This window comes from Hylobates moloch, unplaced genomic scaffold (genome assembly GCF_009828535.3).
Source record: "Hylobates moloch isolate HMO894 unplaced genomic scaffold, HMol_V3 SCAFFOLD_4, whole genome shotgun sequence".
NCBI classification, from domain to species: Eukaryota; Metazoa; Chordata; class Mammalia; order Primates; family Hylobatidae; genus Hylobates; species Hylobates moloch.
In genome coordinates, this window is record NW_026652279.1 from 7,145,955 (window position 1) to 7,165,734 (window position 19,780).

The 19,780-nt window shown below is 38.6% G+C and overlaps 1 protein-coding gene across 12 annotated transcripts in view; it reads right to left on the minus strand.

Moving 5' to 3' along the window:
- Positions 1–19,780, minus strand: part of MAGI1 (membrane associated guanylate kinase, WW and PDZ domain containing 1) — a 685,843-nt gene that overhangs the window by 72,397 nt on the left and 593,666 nt on the right. For all 12 annotated transcript variants that reach the window (XM_032149445.2, XM_032149449.2, XM_032149448.2 and 9 more), the window contains 5 exons: positions 18,960–19,017; positions 16,116–16,243; positions 13,399–13,491; positions 6,955–7,137; positions 5,771–6,391 (listed from right to left, as the gene is read on the minus strand). In XM_032149445.2, the coding sequence (XP_032005336.1) occupies positions 5,771–6,391; positions 6,955–7,137; positions 13,399–13,491; positions 16,116–16,243; positions 18,960–19,017 (1,083 nt within the window). The remainder of the gene's footprint in view (positions 1–5,770; positions 6,392–6,954; positions 7,138–13,398; positions 13,492–16,115; positions 16,244–18,959; positions 19,018–19,780) is intronic.

The window sequence follows — 19,780 nt, forward strand, 5'->3', positions numbered from 1 at the left end:
CTTCCTCTTCTCTAAAATGGAGCTAAGATTGTATTTACTTCAGAGGACTCTGATGAATTATGATATGTAAAATGTCTAGAAGCACGCCTGGCACATTGTAGAAGCATTTATTGTTTTCATTACAAATCTTATGCAAGTTTTCCCAACTAAAACAGAATTTTCTCCTTTGCTTTATACTAATTTATACCAAATTAAGCTGTAAGAAAACAAAAACAATTCCTTCTTGTATTTTGTCCTAGCACAGAAGCTAACAATCACTGCCTTCATTTCACAAGGATCCAACCCATCATCACATTGCAAATTGGTGGCAGTTTCAATGTGGCTGCAACAATGAAGTCTTGAAAGGTTTTATTTACCTTCTTGGGCATGTGTGTGTGCATGAATGTATGTATGTGTATTGCATGTATCATGATAACATAGCTGGAACACAGTAAGTACTCAGGAAATGACAGTAGTAACATTATCATTACTATCACCACCACCATTTTCTTATGTAAGTTTTGCCTTTTAACCCTCATTATCATTTTTCTACAGTTACGAAGTGTGCTTATAAAGCTAGAGGATTAATCTTCTGTTGTGACTGGTAGATCAAGTTTAATTTATTCAGCTATGATTTACTGAGACCTTATCACTTGCCAGGCTCCCCAGGAAGTGCCAGGGACACAAGAGTAAGAGTAAAACACACTACTGCTCTCTAGGAATGTTAACATTTCATGAATTTATAATCAGACCCTGAAATTACTTAGTGGCCTGACCAAAGTATTCAGTATATGGTTTGTGCAAACTAGAAAGGAAAATATCACTTCCATTACTGTTGTGATCAGCAAAAGCCAGTGAGGATGGCACTCTAAATGAGCATCTCCAATAGCAAGTCCCCTTTCTATTCTCCTCGGAAGTAGAAAAATGTAGAATGTGGGAGCTGAAATGGACCTTAGGGAAGACTGAAAAGTCTGTCACTTATGAAACAGACTTTAAAAGATGAACATCACTCAGAAATGAAAATATTAAAATAAGCTTTATAAACTTATTTTCACCCAACTTATATGTCAAAGAATCAAAACTAGAAGGGACCGTAGAAGCAGAAGCCTAACATTTTTTGCACTTCTGGTTGTACATCAGAATCACCAGTGGTACCTGGGCAACACAGTGAGACCCTGTCTCTACAAAACAATTTTTTAAAAGAGATCAGCCTCACATGGTGGCACATGCCTGTAGTCCTAGCTATTCAGGAGGCTAAGGCAGGAGGTTCGCTTGAGCCCAGGAGTTTGAGGTTATGATGGGCCATGATCATGCACTCCAGCCTGAGCAAAAGAGTAGTACCCTGTATCAAGAAAAAAAAAAAAAAAAACCTAACCAAAAAAACAAAAAAACACACATGCCTGAACATCATACAATCTGCATGGCCCAGCTAGAACTTTTTATAAAAAATAAAATACAAATCCTTCCCCACCCAATTGCCACTATTACTTTATCATGTGATGACTACTATGTTAGGAACTGGCACAAATACTACCTTATTTAATCTATGTACATCATGCTCATTTTCTTCAGAAGTCTAACTAAGCTCAGAGAAGGCAAGTGACTTGCCCAAAGTCGCAATGCAAGCAAAGCAGAAGCCGGGACTTAAACTTGCATCCTCTGGCTCCAGAGTCCTGTGGTCTTTCCTCTGTACGACAGTAAGGTCATCCCTTGCATAAAATGTGAGCCAGAATGGAGTGCCTGAAAGATTCTCTAGCTCAGAACATTCATCTTTTAGATTAAAAAAATAAGTGTCAGGTAGAAGTAGTACCCTTCTCAAGCCTATACAGCAGCTTACGGGCAGAGTTTGTACTCCAGGTCAGCTCCTGGTATCCCAAGTTCAGTTTTCTTTTTAATACATGCCTTCTCTCAAAAGTAAAACATAGGATCTTCACTTGCATACCGTGTTGCCAAATCTTTTCTTGAAACCGAGTGTTGTGACTCAACATGATATTACATCTTAAAGAGTGTCACACCTACTGATAGTTGGGAATTTGCTGAATATCCAAAATATTTGACACAGAGGGGCACAGGTAGTTACGCTATCTACATGAGCCTTTTTTAAAAAAAGTAAAAAATCCTTATGGGAAAAGTTCAATCGCTTTTACAAATTAAAAATAAAAATCCACAAACTAGTTTGATTTTCCAAGCACTTCAAAGAAGTCTCTAGATGCACACCGATGTCGGGTGACAGGATTTCTGAATCCAGATGCTGCGTTCAAAATAGAAGGGTAAAAAGCACTTTCCTGACTGGACAGCAGAGAGAGAAGGAGTAGGGACACACAATTGGAAGAGGGGAGCGAGACACAGAGAGGAACTACCCTTTAAAAACCTGAGTGATCAACTGGCAAGCAGGGAGATGTTGATGAAGAGGACATTTGTAAGCAAATCAGGACTGGTCCCGGCTACTTGGGAGTATGGATGAACACTGCACAGCAGCTCTAAGCCTGACTCAGGAAACTGTCTGACCCTGGACATTTACAAATGATATTTCGACCTTCAGCTCGATTTCCAGATGAGGGAAGGGGGATGGACTAAAAATACTAAAAATGAAACGTATTCGATCTTGACAAGAACAAATGTCAAAAACGAGCTCTAGAGATTAGGAATTAAAATGGGTGCCACAAACATAGCAGCCAGTTCTGTCCCATAGTAAAAATGGCCCGTTCTTTAAAGCATAGAAAGCCACAACCTCACGACAGGAATTCCTGAGACTCGTGGAACAGTGTAGATGAGTTTATCAGTCATCTTACTAGCAGTTACAAAATAAATTAGATTCATTAGAAATAATCGGTGAAGTGGCCATTTACTTTTTCATTCAGCCTAGCTGTTGTCTTGAAGTACCTTCATCAAGCCTTCTCATTACATCCCCACTATACAGAAGAGATGATTAAATGTCAGCCCTGATTCAAGCAACTAATGTATGGCAGAAACAAATATATTTATATGCCTTCCAGAAAGATTAATAGTATCTGGTGCTAGCCTGCCAACTGCAGATGTACAAACTTTCTATCCTATACATAAATCAAACACAAGACATATGGTGTATTTTAAAGACTGCTGATGTCACAGTGATTTTAAATTACTCATGTTCCGAAATAAACCATGTAGATGTTGATGAATATGAAAATATATTCTGGATTTTTCATATAAATGTTATAAAATGTAACAGCATTAATAAGAAGATGGCATTGGGAATTAAGAAGAGAGAATGCGAACATTTTTAAAATCAAGGAGTATAGTCAGGCGTGGTGGCTCATGCCTGTAATCCTAGCACTTCGGGAGGCCAAGGCAGGTGGATCCCTTGAGCGTGGGAGTTCAAGACCAGCGTGGATAACATGGAGAAATCGTTTCTACTGAAAATACAAAAATCAGCCGGGAGTGGTGACATGCACCTATAGTCTCAGCTACTTGGGGGGCTAAGGCAGGAAGATCGCTTGAACCTAGGATGTTGAGGCTGCAGTGAGCTGAGATGGCACCACTGCACTCCAGCCTGGGTGACAAAGTGAGACCCTGTCTCAAAAGTAAAAATAAAAAATAAAATAAAGGAGTACGTTTCTATCATCAATTGTTTGCTGGCTTAGGCGAATTCATTACAATATGGTTCTAATAAGTGTGTAAGTTAGTTGGCTATAATGAAACTTTATCTTTGGTCTCCTTAGAAGTGAATCTAATGGGGTAATAAACAACACATCAATAACAGAAATGAGAAAGAGGATAGATGAGTTAGGAGAACAAGGTGGTTTGTGTCTGTCAAATGAGCAGTGGCTGAATCCGAGGTGCACCTGATGTACCAAGAATTATTTGAAAGTTTCCAGGTTGTCAGCCACAGTATTGAGCAGTTATACAAAAATTTGCGTTATTCAGTTAAGTAGGGCAGAACATTGGACTGGAAACCACAGAGCCAGGGTGAACAGCTCAGAACCACTGTGGGGTGGCACCTTCCTACCTCACAGGGAAGTGACAAATATCAGAGGAGATGCACCTGCAGGTATGAAAGTGCTTTGTGTATCACTGATTCTTCTACAAGTGCCAGGTTTCATCATCACCATCATCATTATTGTCATCATCGTTCTCATACCCAAGTCATTTCCTACTACATACATCTTGGCTACTGTTTAAAACCAGTTCTCTGAGCAGTCAAGTGATCTAGGTACAAGAAGAGACTTGAAAATTAGTTAGTGGAAATGACATTTTTAGAAAAATAAAATTTGCACAATGCCTTTTATAACTGCCTAAGCCAGGCTCATTGAGCATTTCGATTCACATACACAGCTGCTCTGTATTTTGGGTTTCCTTCAAATGACCCCAGCCATTCTGATCGCAGAACACACAGATTCATGAAAACATGAGAATCTGGGTGCTGTGACACAAATGAGCTCCTCTGTTGCAACAAACCAAAAGGAAGTCAAAGTCTGGTTCTTGATCTCTTTTCAAAAGGCCTGAATATGTTGTTCACGAAACAAATCATGGTGGCAAGGATCAGGGAAACAGCCATTCTCAGGCCCACTGTGTAAAACTATCAGTCACGACTAATCACATATAAGTATATACTCCAGGAGCAAGACATTTCAATATGGTGGAAAACACTGCTCAGTGTGATGTCCTGTGTTTTCTGGCGAGGCAGAGGGTGGGATATGGAGTCAAGGAGAAAGGAGGAAGCTTAATGCCTCGAGATTTAGAATAACCCAGATCTCTGAGATCCTCAGCTACTAAATGTGAGCATGCTGAGGGAAGTGTTTAATATGGTTAGCAGACCTCTTGCTTCTGCCGAATAGAAATAATCACATACCTATCCACTTAATACCTATTCATTCATAAATACCTAAAAGGAGTCAGGCGTTGTGTTAAATGCTGGGGATAACAGCTGTCCACATGCATACATGGGCCCTGGCTTTATGGAGCTTTATATTCTAATGAAAGACAAATAATGAGAAAAAAATAAAAGCATGAAATAATGTCTTGTGCTAAAAAGGTGATGACGATCAAGGTTATGAAGAAATGTGATAAAGATTATATGGAAGTGTTGGGAGCTACTTTAGATAAAGTGATGGGAGAAGCCCTCTCTCATAAGGAGACCTGAATGAGACTGAGCCAGCTGGGAAGAGCTGGGAAAGGACCATTCCAGGCAGAAGGCACAGTAAATACAAAGGGCCTGAGGCAAGAAAAGGCTTGAAGCATTAAAGGAGCTCCATAAAAGCAGCCAGTGTGGCTAAAGCACCATCAGATGGAGGAGAGGAACATGAGACAAGTTTGGAGTGACCACAGCCACATTTTGCAGGCTATGCAGGCCAAGTTCAGGAAATTTAAAGGATAAAGGTTATTATTATATATACATATATAAACTTTTTAGAGAATGGGGTCTCACTATGTTGCCCAGCCTGGACTCAAATGCCTGGGCTCAAGTGATCTTCCCGCCTCAGCCTCTCAAGCAGCCAGGACTACAGGTGGGTACCACCACACCCAACTTCGGTTTTTAAATCTTAACGTTTTAAAAGGCACAATCTGATTTCTGTTTTACAGTATCACTCTAACTGCATATGTCTGTCATAATGTATAAACCACAATTTTTATGCTAAAGAGGTTAGTATTTGGAGAAATCAGTATGCATTTTGAAACATTTACATAAAAACGAACTTTAAGGAATACACATTTAAAAAGCCCTCAGTGGTCATCTGAAGATACTCGAGTAAGTTAAGCAATGAATTTGGGATAAAAAAAAAAATTCAAAGAACAAAACAAACCTACTTACCTCCTCGTTGCACCAACAATGTGACCTCACTTCCCTTAGGACACTCAACCAGCATATCCACCACTTGGTTGTGAGTTAGGGCCTGCACGTTCTTCTTATTAACTTCCACTATGAGATCCCCTTCTTTCAGGCCTCGGCACCTTGGGCTGTCAACAATCTGTTTCACTCTTTGGCCACCCCCACCAGGACTGTCTGCGATAGTAAAACCAAAGCCCATTGGCCCTTTGACAATATGAACAGTTATGAGTTCTGGCTGAGTGGCTATGGAGGAAGCCAAAGAAACAGTGTCATTAGGATAACCATGAGAAGTATTTGAAGCCACGTCTGCTGGGCTGCTTGGCCTGGCATCCTTCATGCCATTGACTTTGCCTGTTTTACTACTGTGGCTAGCTGGCGAATCATAGGTCTCTTGCCCATTCACAATAATTGGTTCTTTATCCAAAATGGCTACCGAGGTCACTAAACTTGTATTGGGGTCATCTGGATCAAAAGGCAATGGATAACCTCGGCAGAGTTCAAGGTCCACGCTGGCACCAATGGGGATGGACTGGAAGATCTTCACAACTTGAGCATGTGTGTGTCCCAAAACACAGGTGTCATTCACACTGACAATCACATCCCCTGTAGAAGGCAAGAGTGTGGGGGTTAAGAAAACAGCACCCAGAAAATTGCCATCAGCATTATAATATCTTCCACTAATATAAAGCTGAACTGAAACTGCATGTGGGTGTGATACTACAGGGCATAAAGTGCTTCTATTACTGATTTTAACAGCTAATAAAGTGTTCTTTCAGCACCTAGTGTCTTCCCTGCTAATGAGAATGTAATAATCACTCAGAGAACATTGGAGCTTTCTCCTAAAAAAAAAAAAATCTCACTGCAGAAATCCAAGTTTAGAATTCATTTATTTAAATGGGGATCTACATTTTTAGTAACTTATTGCTTTACTGTACTCAAACAGTTTCCCAAAGTTAAAATGACTTCACAGGTTTTAATCTGTCCCAAGGGATGAATTTACATAATGCGGAGACCTGGCTCATTCTCAAGGTGTTTAAAGGTAGAAACATGTGCAATCATGACGTTGTTTGGGCTTGCTCAAACCAAACAACATCATGATTGCACATGTTTATGTCCTGGATTGGAGTCTCACGACACAGAACACACTAACGCCATGTTGACGCTACCTGTTTCCATCTTGCCATCCAATGCAGCAGGACCATCTAGGACCAAGCTCTTGATCTGGAGAAACTCATCAGGTTCATCCCCTCCAACCACCGTGAAGCCAAAGCCACGACTGCTTTTCCGCAGCTTTGTGTGAATGAACTTGCCTTTCAACTCAGAAGGGTTTCGTGTAAAAAAGGGTTTGCCTGGATTAAAATAAGAAAAGCATAAGGAATGTCACCGTTGGTGAAAAGGAGAATTAAACAAGATTTGAGACAATATATAGGTAATTCTTCAAGCTTATGCCCTAGAGCCTTTGGGCACATAGCATCTTAAGAAAGTCCTCTCTTAATTTGAGGAATAAGGATGTTCCTAGGCCCCAGTGCGGACGGAAGGAGGTAAAGCATTGAGTATGTCAACTCCAGGGTCCAAAAGAAACTACAAGAGAGGGATGAAACTAGTCCCTGTCAGGCGACACACTTCTTGGTTTCCATTCATGCACTTTGACAGGAATTGAGCTGCCACAAACCCCTTCACAGAAAATGGAACTGGTCTGTTTTATGTAATTTTATTTTGCTATATGGCTTCTGATGTGCTGCTTTGGGCCTGGCTTCCACTTGAAAAACCAACAGAACAAAAACCTTAGTTTTAATCAGACAGAAAATCCAGGCTGAAAATGCACAGATAATACCAGAAAACATATAATAGTCACAAATAATAATTTGACAAAAATGTAGAATGACTATTTTCAAAATTAAGGGTCATCACTTTGAATTGAATTCTAAATTCAACTGATTTTTTCCTATTTATCTGCAACTTTTATTAAATTTGTGAAATAGCCAACACATGTCTACGGCTAAGATTTACTGTTTAAAACAAGTTTAGGATATTTGTTTAAAAAACACAAACCAAAAAACAAACAAAGAAACCCCACCAAAAAAAAAAAAAATCCCTAAACTAAGTAGTTACTAACAGTAGCCACACAGCTCCAAATTCAGCTGTCTTATTTGAAATAAATTAGGCTGGGCGTGGTGGCTCATGCCTGTAATCCTAGTACTTTCAGAGGCTGAGTCAGGTGACAGGAGGTCAGGAGTTCGAAACCAACCTGGCCAACATGGTGAAATCCTGTCTCTACTAAAAAAAAAAAAAAAAAAAAAATACATAAATTATCCAGATGAGGTGGCGGATGCCTGTAATCCCAGCTACTTGGGAGGCTGAGGCAGGAGAATCACTTGAACCCAAGAGGTAGAGGTTGCAGTGAGCTGAGATCGCACCATTGCACTCCAGCCTGGGCAACAAGAGTGAAACTCTGTCTCAAAAAAATAATAAAAATAAAATAAATGTACAGATAGAGATATAGCTAAATTACTTCCAAACATGCTACCTAAGGTTTTATTGAGTTTTCTTGATACATTCACAAATAACATTTTGAACATAAACCAAAATGTTTTCTTTTGGGTTTTACTAGGCACTTCTCTGTAATTGAGAACCTTATTGGAACTTCTCTGATTATCCCAAGTAGTAGACCTAACTTCATGAGCACCTTCTTTCATCTCTTCTAACTTTACTTACTTCTTATACCCTGTCCTTGCCACACACAGCTTCTCCATCTGCCCTGCTTCTTTTCTATCCAAAATGTTACCCAAAACAAAAAGAGAGACAGAGGGAGACATTATTCCCCTACACCCCTGCACTAGGAGCCTGGCACCTAGGAAAGAAAGTTATTTTTGGTTAGTTATATCTAAAAGAGTTTAAAAGGTCTCTGGGCATGCATACAATTTTTAATTGCATATTTTAAAAGTTTCTGGCTATTGCAAAGAAGGTTCTTTTAAATTGCCTGCAATCAGAGGTCCTTTCACTAACCTGCTCTCTAGCGCAGTCCCAAAGCTTATTGGAAGCTTGACAAACTACAGCCCTGTCACAGTGGCTAAAGAAAGGCAAGACTTAGAAGGATTCGTCAGGCAAAGTCATCTGCCAAGGCATTGGGAGGGTGGTGTCACTTGCACCAAGAGCTTTGAGGAGACAGCTGCCAAGACAATTATCAGATGGAAATTGAGGTGAGGTAAGATAACCCCCAAAGTTTACTTTAGGGGGGAGGAGGGTGACTGGCCTACACTCTTGCAGCAGGTGCTGCTAGGGCATTCCAGGGCCCTGAAGGGAAACACATTTCAGTTGTGCAGAGACATCATCAACAGCCATTTCCTTCGCAGCAAGACCTTCCCTAACCACCTTACTAAAAACTGCGGTACCTCCTACATTCCCAATCCCTTTTTCCCGCTTTATTTTTGTCCTTAGCATTTACCACCTTCCAACAGAATATACATCTTACTTATTGCTTTGGCTTTCTTACTGTCCCTCACTCCCGTGCATGAGTGGCACTGATATGCAGGTACATAAAACCACTAGAATGTTAGCTCCATGAGGATTTCTGTATGTATATCCAGTATCTAGAATATTGTCTGGTACATTTTATGTGCTCCGAAAATTTTTGTTGAGTGAGAGAACGAATGAACAAACAAAAGCACACAGAAATGATATTTATCATGTCTTTGAGAAGGCTGAAAAGAGGTGTTTGGGTGTTGGAGCTTTTCACTCTTATTATAGGCTAAGTTAGAAAATGTGAAAATGTACCCAGCAGTTTATCTAATTAAAAAAAAATACATTCGCATATTTTGTGCTGAGAATGTTAACTTAATAAAGACATGAGCAGAGCTTTGAAATTATATGACTGACTTCCTTTTCCAATGTTTAACAAGGGAAGGAAGATCACAGGGTTTCACATTTATGCACATTTTATTACTTTTTACGTATGGGTGGATCATTAGTTAATGTGGCTTTTGGAAAGAAATGCTTTTCACCCCATAAGCAGTGGAATTTGGAGCTCTCAGCTGCAGCCCTGTGGTACATGTAATTTTCTAAGATCCTAACCTCTGTTTACCAGTCACCAGTGGTAAGACTTAGTTGTGCCTTACCCAGGGAAAATCACCTGGGTAGCTTTTTAAAATGTACTCATTATCAGTTCCTTCCTTAGACTCACTGATCAGGATGTTCTGGGTCTTGGCCCAAAACTCTGCACCTGAATGAACCTTAGGTGCATGTTTCCCTGCCAGGCTGGGGGGAGGGGAAAGAAATGTCACTTCTTGACACTAGTGTTTAAACACCCCAGACCAGTACCGTCTAATGGCACTTTCCATGATGATGGAAATGCTCTGTGCCTGCACTGTCCAATATGGCAGCCACTAGTCACATGTAGCCACTGAGCCCTTGAAATATGGCTAGTGAGACTGAAAAACTTAATTTTTTGATTTTTTAACTGTAATTCATTTAAATTTAAATGGCAACATGTAACCAGTGGCTTCTATACTGGACAGCATAGATTTAGATACACAAATGAGGTATCCCACAAAAACCAAAACAACAAAAAACCTTTCAACCAGAAGTCAAATTATTCCTAATGAATAGTGTTCAAATTTGTGCTCTGCTACTTAGTGGCTATATGGCCTTGGGCAAGTTACTAAACCTCTCTGCCTCAGTATCACAAGTATAAATGGAGGTAATGATGATACCTATTTCACACGATAGTTGTGAGAAACAACCATGGCAGATAATGTAGGTAAAGTGCCTAGGAAGGTACCTGGCACATAATAAGAGCTCAATAAATGAGTTATTGTTTTGATGGCGGTGCCGGTAGAGTGAGTGTGGTGGAGGGGTAGCTGCAAAAATCTCTCTCCAAGCATAAGCTTGAAGCTGGAGAGTTTCCTAAGAGCAAATCTCCAAATTATCACTTGCTGAGATTAGAAGTACACTCTTGATCAGGGGAGAATTTAGTTGGCCTGTGAACTTGGCAAAATTACTACCAAACAATCTGATCAAATTAGCTATATGGCTTCTTCCTGACAGTCTATCAACACTAGATACTGCCCAAGATACAAGACACTAGACACTAGACGGCTAATCAAGACACTTAACCGGTAGGCAGGTAACCCAGAGTTATAACCAATGAGGCTAAAGTCTAGGTTAATGTTTATTGAAATCACAGCTTGGAGCCAAATGGTATGGATTTTAACTGGTTTCTTTGGTATCAGTTATATTCCAAAGATTATAAAGGTGCTTGAAACCTGTGGATCAACAGAGAGACTATACAGTAGAAGGGTGGTAAGAAAAAACGAGTCAATCTCAAGGAGAGTTCAGTGAGCCTGAACCTTCAGACACTATTGAATGGTATTTGAAAGTAGGGCCTTTGGGAGGTGATTATATTATCAGAGTGGAGCCCACATGATGGGCTTATTCTTACAAGAAGAGGAAGAGAGCTAGTCCTTTCTCTCTCTACTCTGCACCACATGAGGATACAGTGAGAAAATGGCATCTGTAAACCAGGAAGTGGACCCTCATTGGACAATGGATCTGCCAGCACTTTGATCTTCCACTTCGCAGTCTCCAGAACTGATACACAAATGTTTGTTGTTTAAGCTACCAAGTCTATGGCAACTTGTTATAGCAGCCTGAACGAAGACACCAGTGGACGTCTTAGTCAATCATTAGATGATTAAAGAAATAACGAAGAGATATAAGGAAATAAGAAAGAAGAGAAAAAAAGAAAAAGAAAACAAGGCTGAATGAAAGAAAAGTAAGAATCTGAGATGAAGTGTCTAATACAGATAAATACTGTCTCGATTCTTAGTTGGTGCACTAAGCATTTTCAGAACCTGAAACTTTACAGCTTTAATTAATTTAATTTCAAAGATAATTATGTAAGAAAGTCTGGTTGGCTATTCTATATGGATATGTGGATGGATGGATGGATGGATGGATGGATGGATGGATGGATGGATAGACAGATGGATGGATACTGTTTCACTCAATAATAATGTCATCAGAAAATAGATATCAAGGGATTATGCCTAGTTTGGGATTATCTCACAGTGAAAAAACAAAAAACAGAGAATCATAGTCTCTTGCCTCCATGGGATTTAAAGTCTAATGAGGAAACTATTGTTAAATAATAGCACACAAATGAGCACTAGTTATAACGGTTAAATTTCATAAATGTGAAGTACAGGATGATTAAGAGTAAACATGGTAGGGGAATCTAGCACAGACCTGAGGTGAACAGGAGTTAGCAAAGTAAGAAGTAGGAGGAAAAGACAACTGCAGACAGAAGGAACAGCCTCTGCAAAGGCTCAGAAGCGGTTCACAGTTTTGCTGGTTAAAAGAACTGAAAGGAGGCTAACTTACTGTGAGAGAGGGGAAGGTAAGAAGGCATGAGCCTACAGAAGGAATTTTATATTTACAAAAAACCCCACAAAACTGAGGACTCCACAGTCATGTTGATATTAATCAACATTATTATGTACTATATCCTATCATTATTAAAGCCATTATCACCATTAAAAAGTATACTCATGACAGAAGAAATTATTTTACATAAATTGATACTAATTCTAATCTAATGATAATGTCAGCTAGCAGAGAAACAATTTCTTTCTTTTGAAAATTATAATGAAGGAATTAAAATTAAAGAAATGAATTACTCTACTTATCTTTTTATACGTAACACAATTAAATCTCTTTTAAAATGTGAAAAGGAAGAAAAATTTTATAGTATTTTTATTGTTTCTGTACCACAAACATTCCCTAACTCTGTCAAACATGAAGCTTGTTTAAAAGAAAAAGAAAACTAAACACAAATATTTTCTATAATTTAAGAGTAATGAAGCCTGAAAGTTGCAAGGTTCTGGAGCTTCCAACTTTCAAGAATAATCCTCTATAAAGGCCTCATCCTATGTGTGAATGTAAACAAACAAGACCTACTGAAATGTTGTAAACATGCATAAACACCAAAACTGCAGCAAGAATAGGGAATGAGAACTGAAAACACAATATCAAACCATTTGCATTTATAGGAAAGTCTTAGACAAAACCTAATATGTTGGCTAGAATCTTGAAATATCTAATGCTGAGTTTCAGATTTATCTTTTTTAACAAACTATTAAATATCTGTGCTCTCTAAGTCAGTGATTCCTATCGCTGGGATGGGTTTGCTCCCCAGAGACATCTGGCAATGTCTGGGGACATTTTCCTTGTCACAATGAGAGGTGGGTTGTGTGCTACTGGCATCTAGTGGCCAGGGGACATCTCACAATGCCCAGGACAAACCCACACAACAAAGAATTACTTACCCCAAAATGGCAATGGTGCTGAGATGGAGAAACCTTGGTTTGAATGATCATTTAACAGGTAGTCTTTATTTTTAAAATATTACAAATAGTTGGAAAAAAATTATTCAGGAAGACTCCTAATTTTTCTTGACAAGTCTAACAATACATTTATCATTGTTTTCATTATTTATGGTTTTCACTATCAAAGGAATGACTTGGGAGTTACAAGATTCCACTTTTCAAAATACCTTTAAAAAAATTAGATTTTGAGCTAAAACCATGACACAATTAGAAAGACAAGTACTTTACCCTGAAGTGGAGCTTCTCTGGCTGGTTCTGGATTGCTTGGGGGATGGTTTGGAATAACAAGAGGCACAAGGGCTGAGTGATCTTCTGTCCATTCTATGAAAAAGAAAAGAAAGTTTCCTATTTTTCCTTCAAATGGCTCATTGAGTTACTTATGATTCACCTTATTATTAATAATACTCAAGGCAATAAACCAAGGGCAGATAGCTTAGATTAAAAAGAAGTCGTTATCTGGCCTCATTCTATGAAGCTCTTTTTTTCTTGTCTAAGACGTTTTGGGAAAGAAATATTATGATATAATGAATAAAAACTCCAGTTCTCTCCGGCTGGAAAGGCCAAAGTGAGGTCAGTTAAAAAATGTCAGGAAAGATATACAGTCAACTAATGGCAGCTGTATAAGGGAGAAATTTCTCTAATGTGATTGAGACATGAGCTGGGCTGCTGAGGCCAGCTTGTCTTAGGTAGGGAGGAAGATGAAGGTAGATTTCTGCAGTTTGCTAAGGGTGTGCTCTTCTGTTATCTCTGAAATCCAAATGAGACCTATTACAAATACTCCTGGGTCCTAACTATAGTCTTATTCACCTTGGAAGGCCAGACATAACTCACAGTGAGTGACCCTTGAGACGGCACCCCAGAATCACTTCCAGCTCAGCTAATATATTCAATTGTATATTCTCATTTGCAAACTGCACTTTCTAACACTACCAAGTTTTATCAGCTCAGGAAAGATACATGAAAAAATCCTTTTTAGACAAAAAAAAACAGATGTTGATAAGGATGTGGAGAAAGGGGAATGCTTATACGCTATCGGTGAGAATGTAAATTACTGCAACCTCTACAGAACCACCATACAATCCAGCAGTCCCACTACTGGGTACCTGAAGAAAAAGAAATCATTCTATCAGAATGATACCTACACTTGTATGTTTACTGCAGCATTCACAACAGCAAAGATGCAGAATCAACCTAAGTGTCCATCAGTGGATAACTGGATAAAGAAAATGTGGTATGTATGCCATGGAATACTGTTAAGCCATAAAAAAGAGAATAAAATTATGTCTTTTGCAGCAACATGAATGGAACTAGAGACCATTATCTTAAGTGAAACAACTAAGAAACAGAAAGTCAAATACCACATGTTCTCACTTATGAGTGGGAGCTAAATAATGTGTACTTAGGGACATGGAGTGTGGAATAATAGACCATGGCAACTCGGAAGGGTTGGAGGGGGATGAAGGATGGTAAATTACTTAATGGCTACAATGTATACTGTTTGGGTAATGGTTACACTAAAAGTCCACACTTCACCACCACTTAACATACCCATGTGTCAAAAGCTGCACTTGTACCCACTAAATGTATATGGGAAGAGTTCTTTTTAGCTAGAAAAGAGACTAAGGTAGATAATATTTCAGTGGGTGAATATACACAGACATACATACCTACTCTCTCTAAATTGTACAGTCCGGGGCAGTGGCTGGCAAACTATGGCCCACTACCCAAATTGGGGCCAATTCCTGTTTGGATACAGCCTGTGAGCCAAGAATAACTTACATTTTCAAATGGTTGAAAAGTAATAAAAAGGAGAATATTTTGTGACATATGAAAATTACATGAAGTTCAAATTACAGTGCCCATAAAGTTTTATTTGAACACAGCTACACCTATTCATTTACATATTGTCTACAGCTATTTGCATACTACAATGGCTGAGGTGAGTAGTTCTAACAGAGATTGACTGTATGAATCACGAAGCCTAAAATCTTTATTATCTGGCTATTTACAGAAAAAGTTTGCCAACCTGTAGTCTATGGTTTATATTTATTATATTCAATATTATAGTAACAGAAGCGTTACACTTGATATTCTATTTGATATTCACATATTATATTGAGGGGAGTATTAAGCCTATGATCCTAAAAGATCACAATGAAAAACTGTGGAAAGCCAGAGTATCTAGTAACAAACGAATGGCTAAATAAAGCAGAGGCATTCATGAAATGGAACATTATGTCACCATTAAAAAGTATAAGCTAAATCTGTATTAGCCAACTTTGTAATATGTGCAAGAAATAAAAAGTGAGAAAACAGGTCTCACATACATACTATATATGTATAAATTATTATCAGATTTTTGTTAAAATATGCATATATGTATATCCCTAGAAAATTTCTGCACAGGGCTTATCTCTGAGAATGGGAAGGGGCTAAGCAGGAGAGAATTTAATGTTCTATACTACCGAATTGCCCATATTTTTACAAAGAGCATGAATTAGTCTGTAATTTTAAAAAGCACGCGAAACTACCAGCTCTTTCTGATTCTTTACACGTAATGTTCCTAAAATTAAAAGTTAGTTTCATGCCCAGTAACTCCACTTAAAGTAAAAATGCTAAAAGTGGTTTGGATTTAGCTACCAGTTGCAATGCAAATACTGTGGGGGCAAGAGATTTCCTTCCCCATCAGAAAGTTCTCTGATCTAATGATGCTCCTTGTTAAATTAAAATGGAGATCTGGGTGCCTTTGAATTAGGATCTCCACTTTGGCCGTCCAGAGGAACATGGAGAGGGGGTTCTCTTCCTCCCCACAGGACATCAGCTCTTCAGTGTGGCAAGAGAGGACTCAATCACTGAGGCCAGTTCTGACCACACGAGGGTGTCAGTGCTCAGATTTCGCCCCATGCTCCCCTGCTCAAGAAAATGCCTAGAGGAAAGAGGCCAACCTTCTGTCTGCTGCTGCTGCTGCTGCTGTTGCTGCTGCTGCTGTTGCTGCTGCTGCTGCTGCTCAAGCTGCTTCTTCCGTTTGGCTTCTAGAACCGGGTTCTCATATTGTGTCTTCCTGTTGATGTGGCTGGGGAAGACAGCAAACAGTATTCAGCTTGAAACACTTCATCCCACCAGCAAAATGCCAATCAGACCAAGTCCCTGGAATCAAACTGAGCAGAGCAGGTGGTCTGAGATGCTAACCCTCATGTGTTAAAATGCTCAGTTAGAAAGAGGAAATAAAAATGAAAAGTTTCCATTACTGACTGCTTATATGCACTAAGCACTGGGCTATCAGTTTTATATGCATTTTATTTAAAAGTCCTCAGTAAATGCCAGGAGGTAAGTCCTATTTTTATTCATGTCTTATGAATAAGGAAAATAAGTGTCTGGGCAGTTAAATACTTCACCTAGCATAATATAGCTAGTAAGCAGTAAACAGGCATGCAAGCTCAGGGTTGTCTGCTTTCAAATCCCAGGATTTTAACCACTGACCCCCCTCCAAATGTCCAAGATACCACCTGACAGGGGAAGCTTCTTTAATTCAATAAGAAGTAGATTAAGGAATTAATGAGAAATAAGATTAAAGCGGCTGCGTGACATTCTCTGTAACATGCAATGCCAGAACTGCTGTGTAACTGTCTGCAGCAGGTTTCACAGAAACATAAGCATTCATCCAAACAATGAAGTTAAACAAAGAACTCGACTCACATCTGTTAACTATTTTGATCACTAAACATAGATGCACAATTAAAAGTACAGGCCTTAGGCAGAGAGACCCCAAATAAAGTTAACCTAAGTAGATGTGATGTGCTCAAAATGACAAAGATCCAAACACTTAGACGGCTACAAAACTAATTATATATATATATATGTATACATATGTGTACATATGTGCATATATATGTGTGTATATATATACACACACACACAAGCCTATACATATAAATATACATTTTTTTTTTTTTTTTGAGACAGAGTCTCTGTCACCCAGGCTGGAGTGCAGTGGTGCGATCTTGGCTCACTGCAACTTCTGCCTCCTGGGTTCAAGCGATTCTCCTGCCTCAGCCTCCCAAGTAGCTGGGATTACAAGTGTGCATCACCATACCCGGCTAATTTTTGTATTTTCAGTAGAAATGGCGTCTCACCACGTAGGCCAGGCTCGTCTCGAACTCCTGACCTCAAGTGATCCACCTGCTTTGGCCTCCCAAAATGCTGGGATTACAGGCATGAGCCACCACGCCCAGAATTATTTTTCTTAATTCAAAATAATAGTTTATTAGAAATTTAGGAGCATACTATTGTGATTATTTAGATTATTTTTTTAAAAAGCTAGGCTTTATTTTTTTAAGCAGGCTTATCAATAGAAAGGATAGACTGATTGCCCTTAATTTCTATTAAAGGCCTACATGTTTATTTCCTAATTCTTGTAGCAATTTCATTCTAAGAAATGGTCTACCATTAACAGGCACATGAATCTGAAAAGACACATGGAGAACTGTGTGGTAAGATAACAACTTGCCCCTCAAACTAGTGTCTTCACCCATAAAAGCTTTTGTCATCTGTTCTTGCTCTCTCTTAATGCATAAACTAGTTGAGGGACAATTCAAAATGAGCTTCAAATAGCAAAAACCCCACAGTACATCTGTGAGAAAGACGATCTTTGGGGCGCACAAAAGAAATTTATTTTCTGAGGGTCAGAGGGACAGCCAAGTTTGCCTCTCTGATGACCCATATTACCAATCTCTCTTTTCAGGCAAAGTGGAGGTAAAAGTTAGTACTGGCCAAGGACACTTGCTATATTGAACTCATAATTTTTACAATAAGATGCTGGGCATCTATTTTATGGCCTGGCACTTTTTTTATCTTGTGTTCATATCACCAGGGTATTATACAAATTACTTTTCATCACCAGCAGCATAAAGGAAAGAAAATATGACAGTTACATCTTCAGTGTGGCAGGTGGGATTATGTTTCTACAACATTTATAGGGCATTTGCTTCTTTTGAAGGAACTTTTATTAGTTACCTCTCATTTTTCTCATAGGAAATTATATAATACAAGGCTCTTTTTTTTTTTTTTCAATGTCCTAACCTTTGGGTTTCTTTTAGTATCATCCTATCAATCAATAGTTTTGATGAAAGGAAAAAGTGGGAGCCCAATGCTAGAATAAGGCACGCAGTAAAGACTAGAATAAGGCACGCAGTAAAGAAATCACGAGGGTTTTAGACTTTTAAAAATGGGAAACAAGAACCTCAGGCAAGAGGGAAACAAAGAAACACAAAGTCTGCATCCTAGGCTAGTTCTCCATTTCCTCCTCAATCCTGGCAACATTTCGTAAATTACCGTGGTTGAACCTTTTGGAATGTGTGAATGAATAAAGAAGTAATTGCTAAGGAGTTCAGATCTGGGGAGAGCAAAAAGTAGACAAATCAGATACTCCTTGTAAAGATAAACAATCCCTCTTCATCTGGTCTACTGAATCCTGGCTTTTCTCATGCATTCATTCATTCAACTAATACTCATTAAGTACCTGCCATATGCCAGGACCATGTTGGGCCTTTGTGATGCAGTGATGAACAAAAGACATGGATCTTGCCCATGTGAATTTAATAATATGATTTGCTATTTTCAGATTTATTGAATATTTTCTCATTCATTAAAATATGCAAACATATTTTCATCATAAAATTAATATTGTTAACTGGTTTGTGCCTTATAATGATGTCAGGCTGTACTTAACACAAATGTACATAATTATAGAGAGGTATAAACTAATGTGTGGATTGTGAATGGGCACTTACTCTACATAGTAGATACCATAGACAGGGTCTTCAATCTTTTCCCAACCAGCAGGCAGTTCTGAAAAATAAAAGAACATTTAGGGCAAGAAGAGCATATTCTTGAAGAGCCTGGGTATTTTCAACAACTGAGTTAGGCAAAAAGAGAAAGACTCATAAAAATGCTTTAAGTCCAATTAAAACTGTATATCCTAACCAAAAAAAAAAAGTATCCATTATTTTATCAGTGTATTTTTCTACATGAAGAGCAATTCTTTATCTACTGGTATTTTGTGCAAGAAGATAAAACTTAATAAAATGCAGCCTTTATTCTAAATCACTATTAAATTAGATTTTAACGAAAATATAGGTTAAACTTGCCTTGAATGCCTAGTTCCTATCTTAAATGTTTACGGTTTTCTCATTTGGTTCCTAGGCCATCTTATTACACAAGCAAAAATGGATGAAAATTAATGTTTCATTTTCAATACAATAGTGTTGCTTTGCTCTCCTTGAAATAAAATAAAATCTGCATCTTATTTTCTCCTTGTTCCTAATGAAAATGCAGTTGGGTTTTTGAACTACACACATCTGTCACTCAATTGCTATCTCTGGGCTGGCCCATCTTTCCCAGCACTTAACCTGTGAAAGCAGTAACACAGCTCCTGATCCCAAAGAGCTCACTATCTAAGGTGGGTGAATTTATTTCTTTAAATGTGGTGGTACAATGGCACTGGGGGATGTATGTGCCTTTCTGAAAACTCAACCATGCTCTACAGACCTTCCTAAGGTTTCATATCAAAAGTCAAAACTTTATTAAACAGGTAATAGTTCTGTTTGAACAA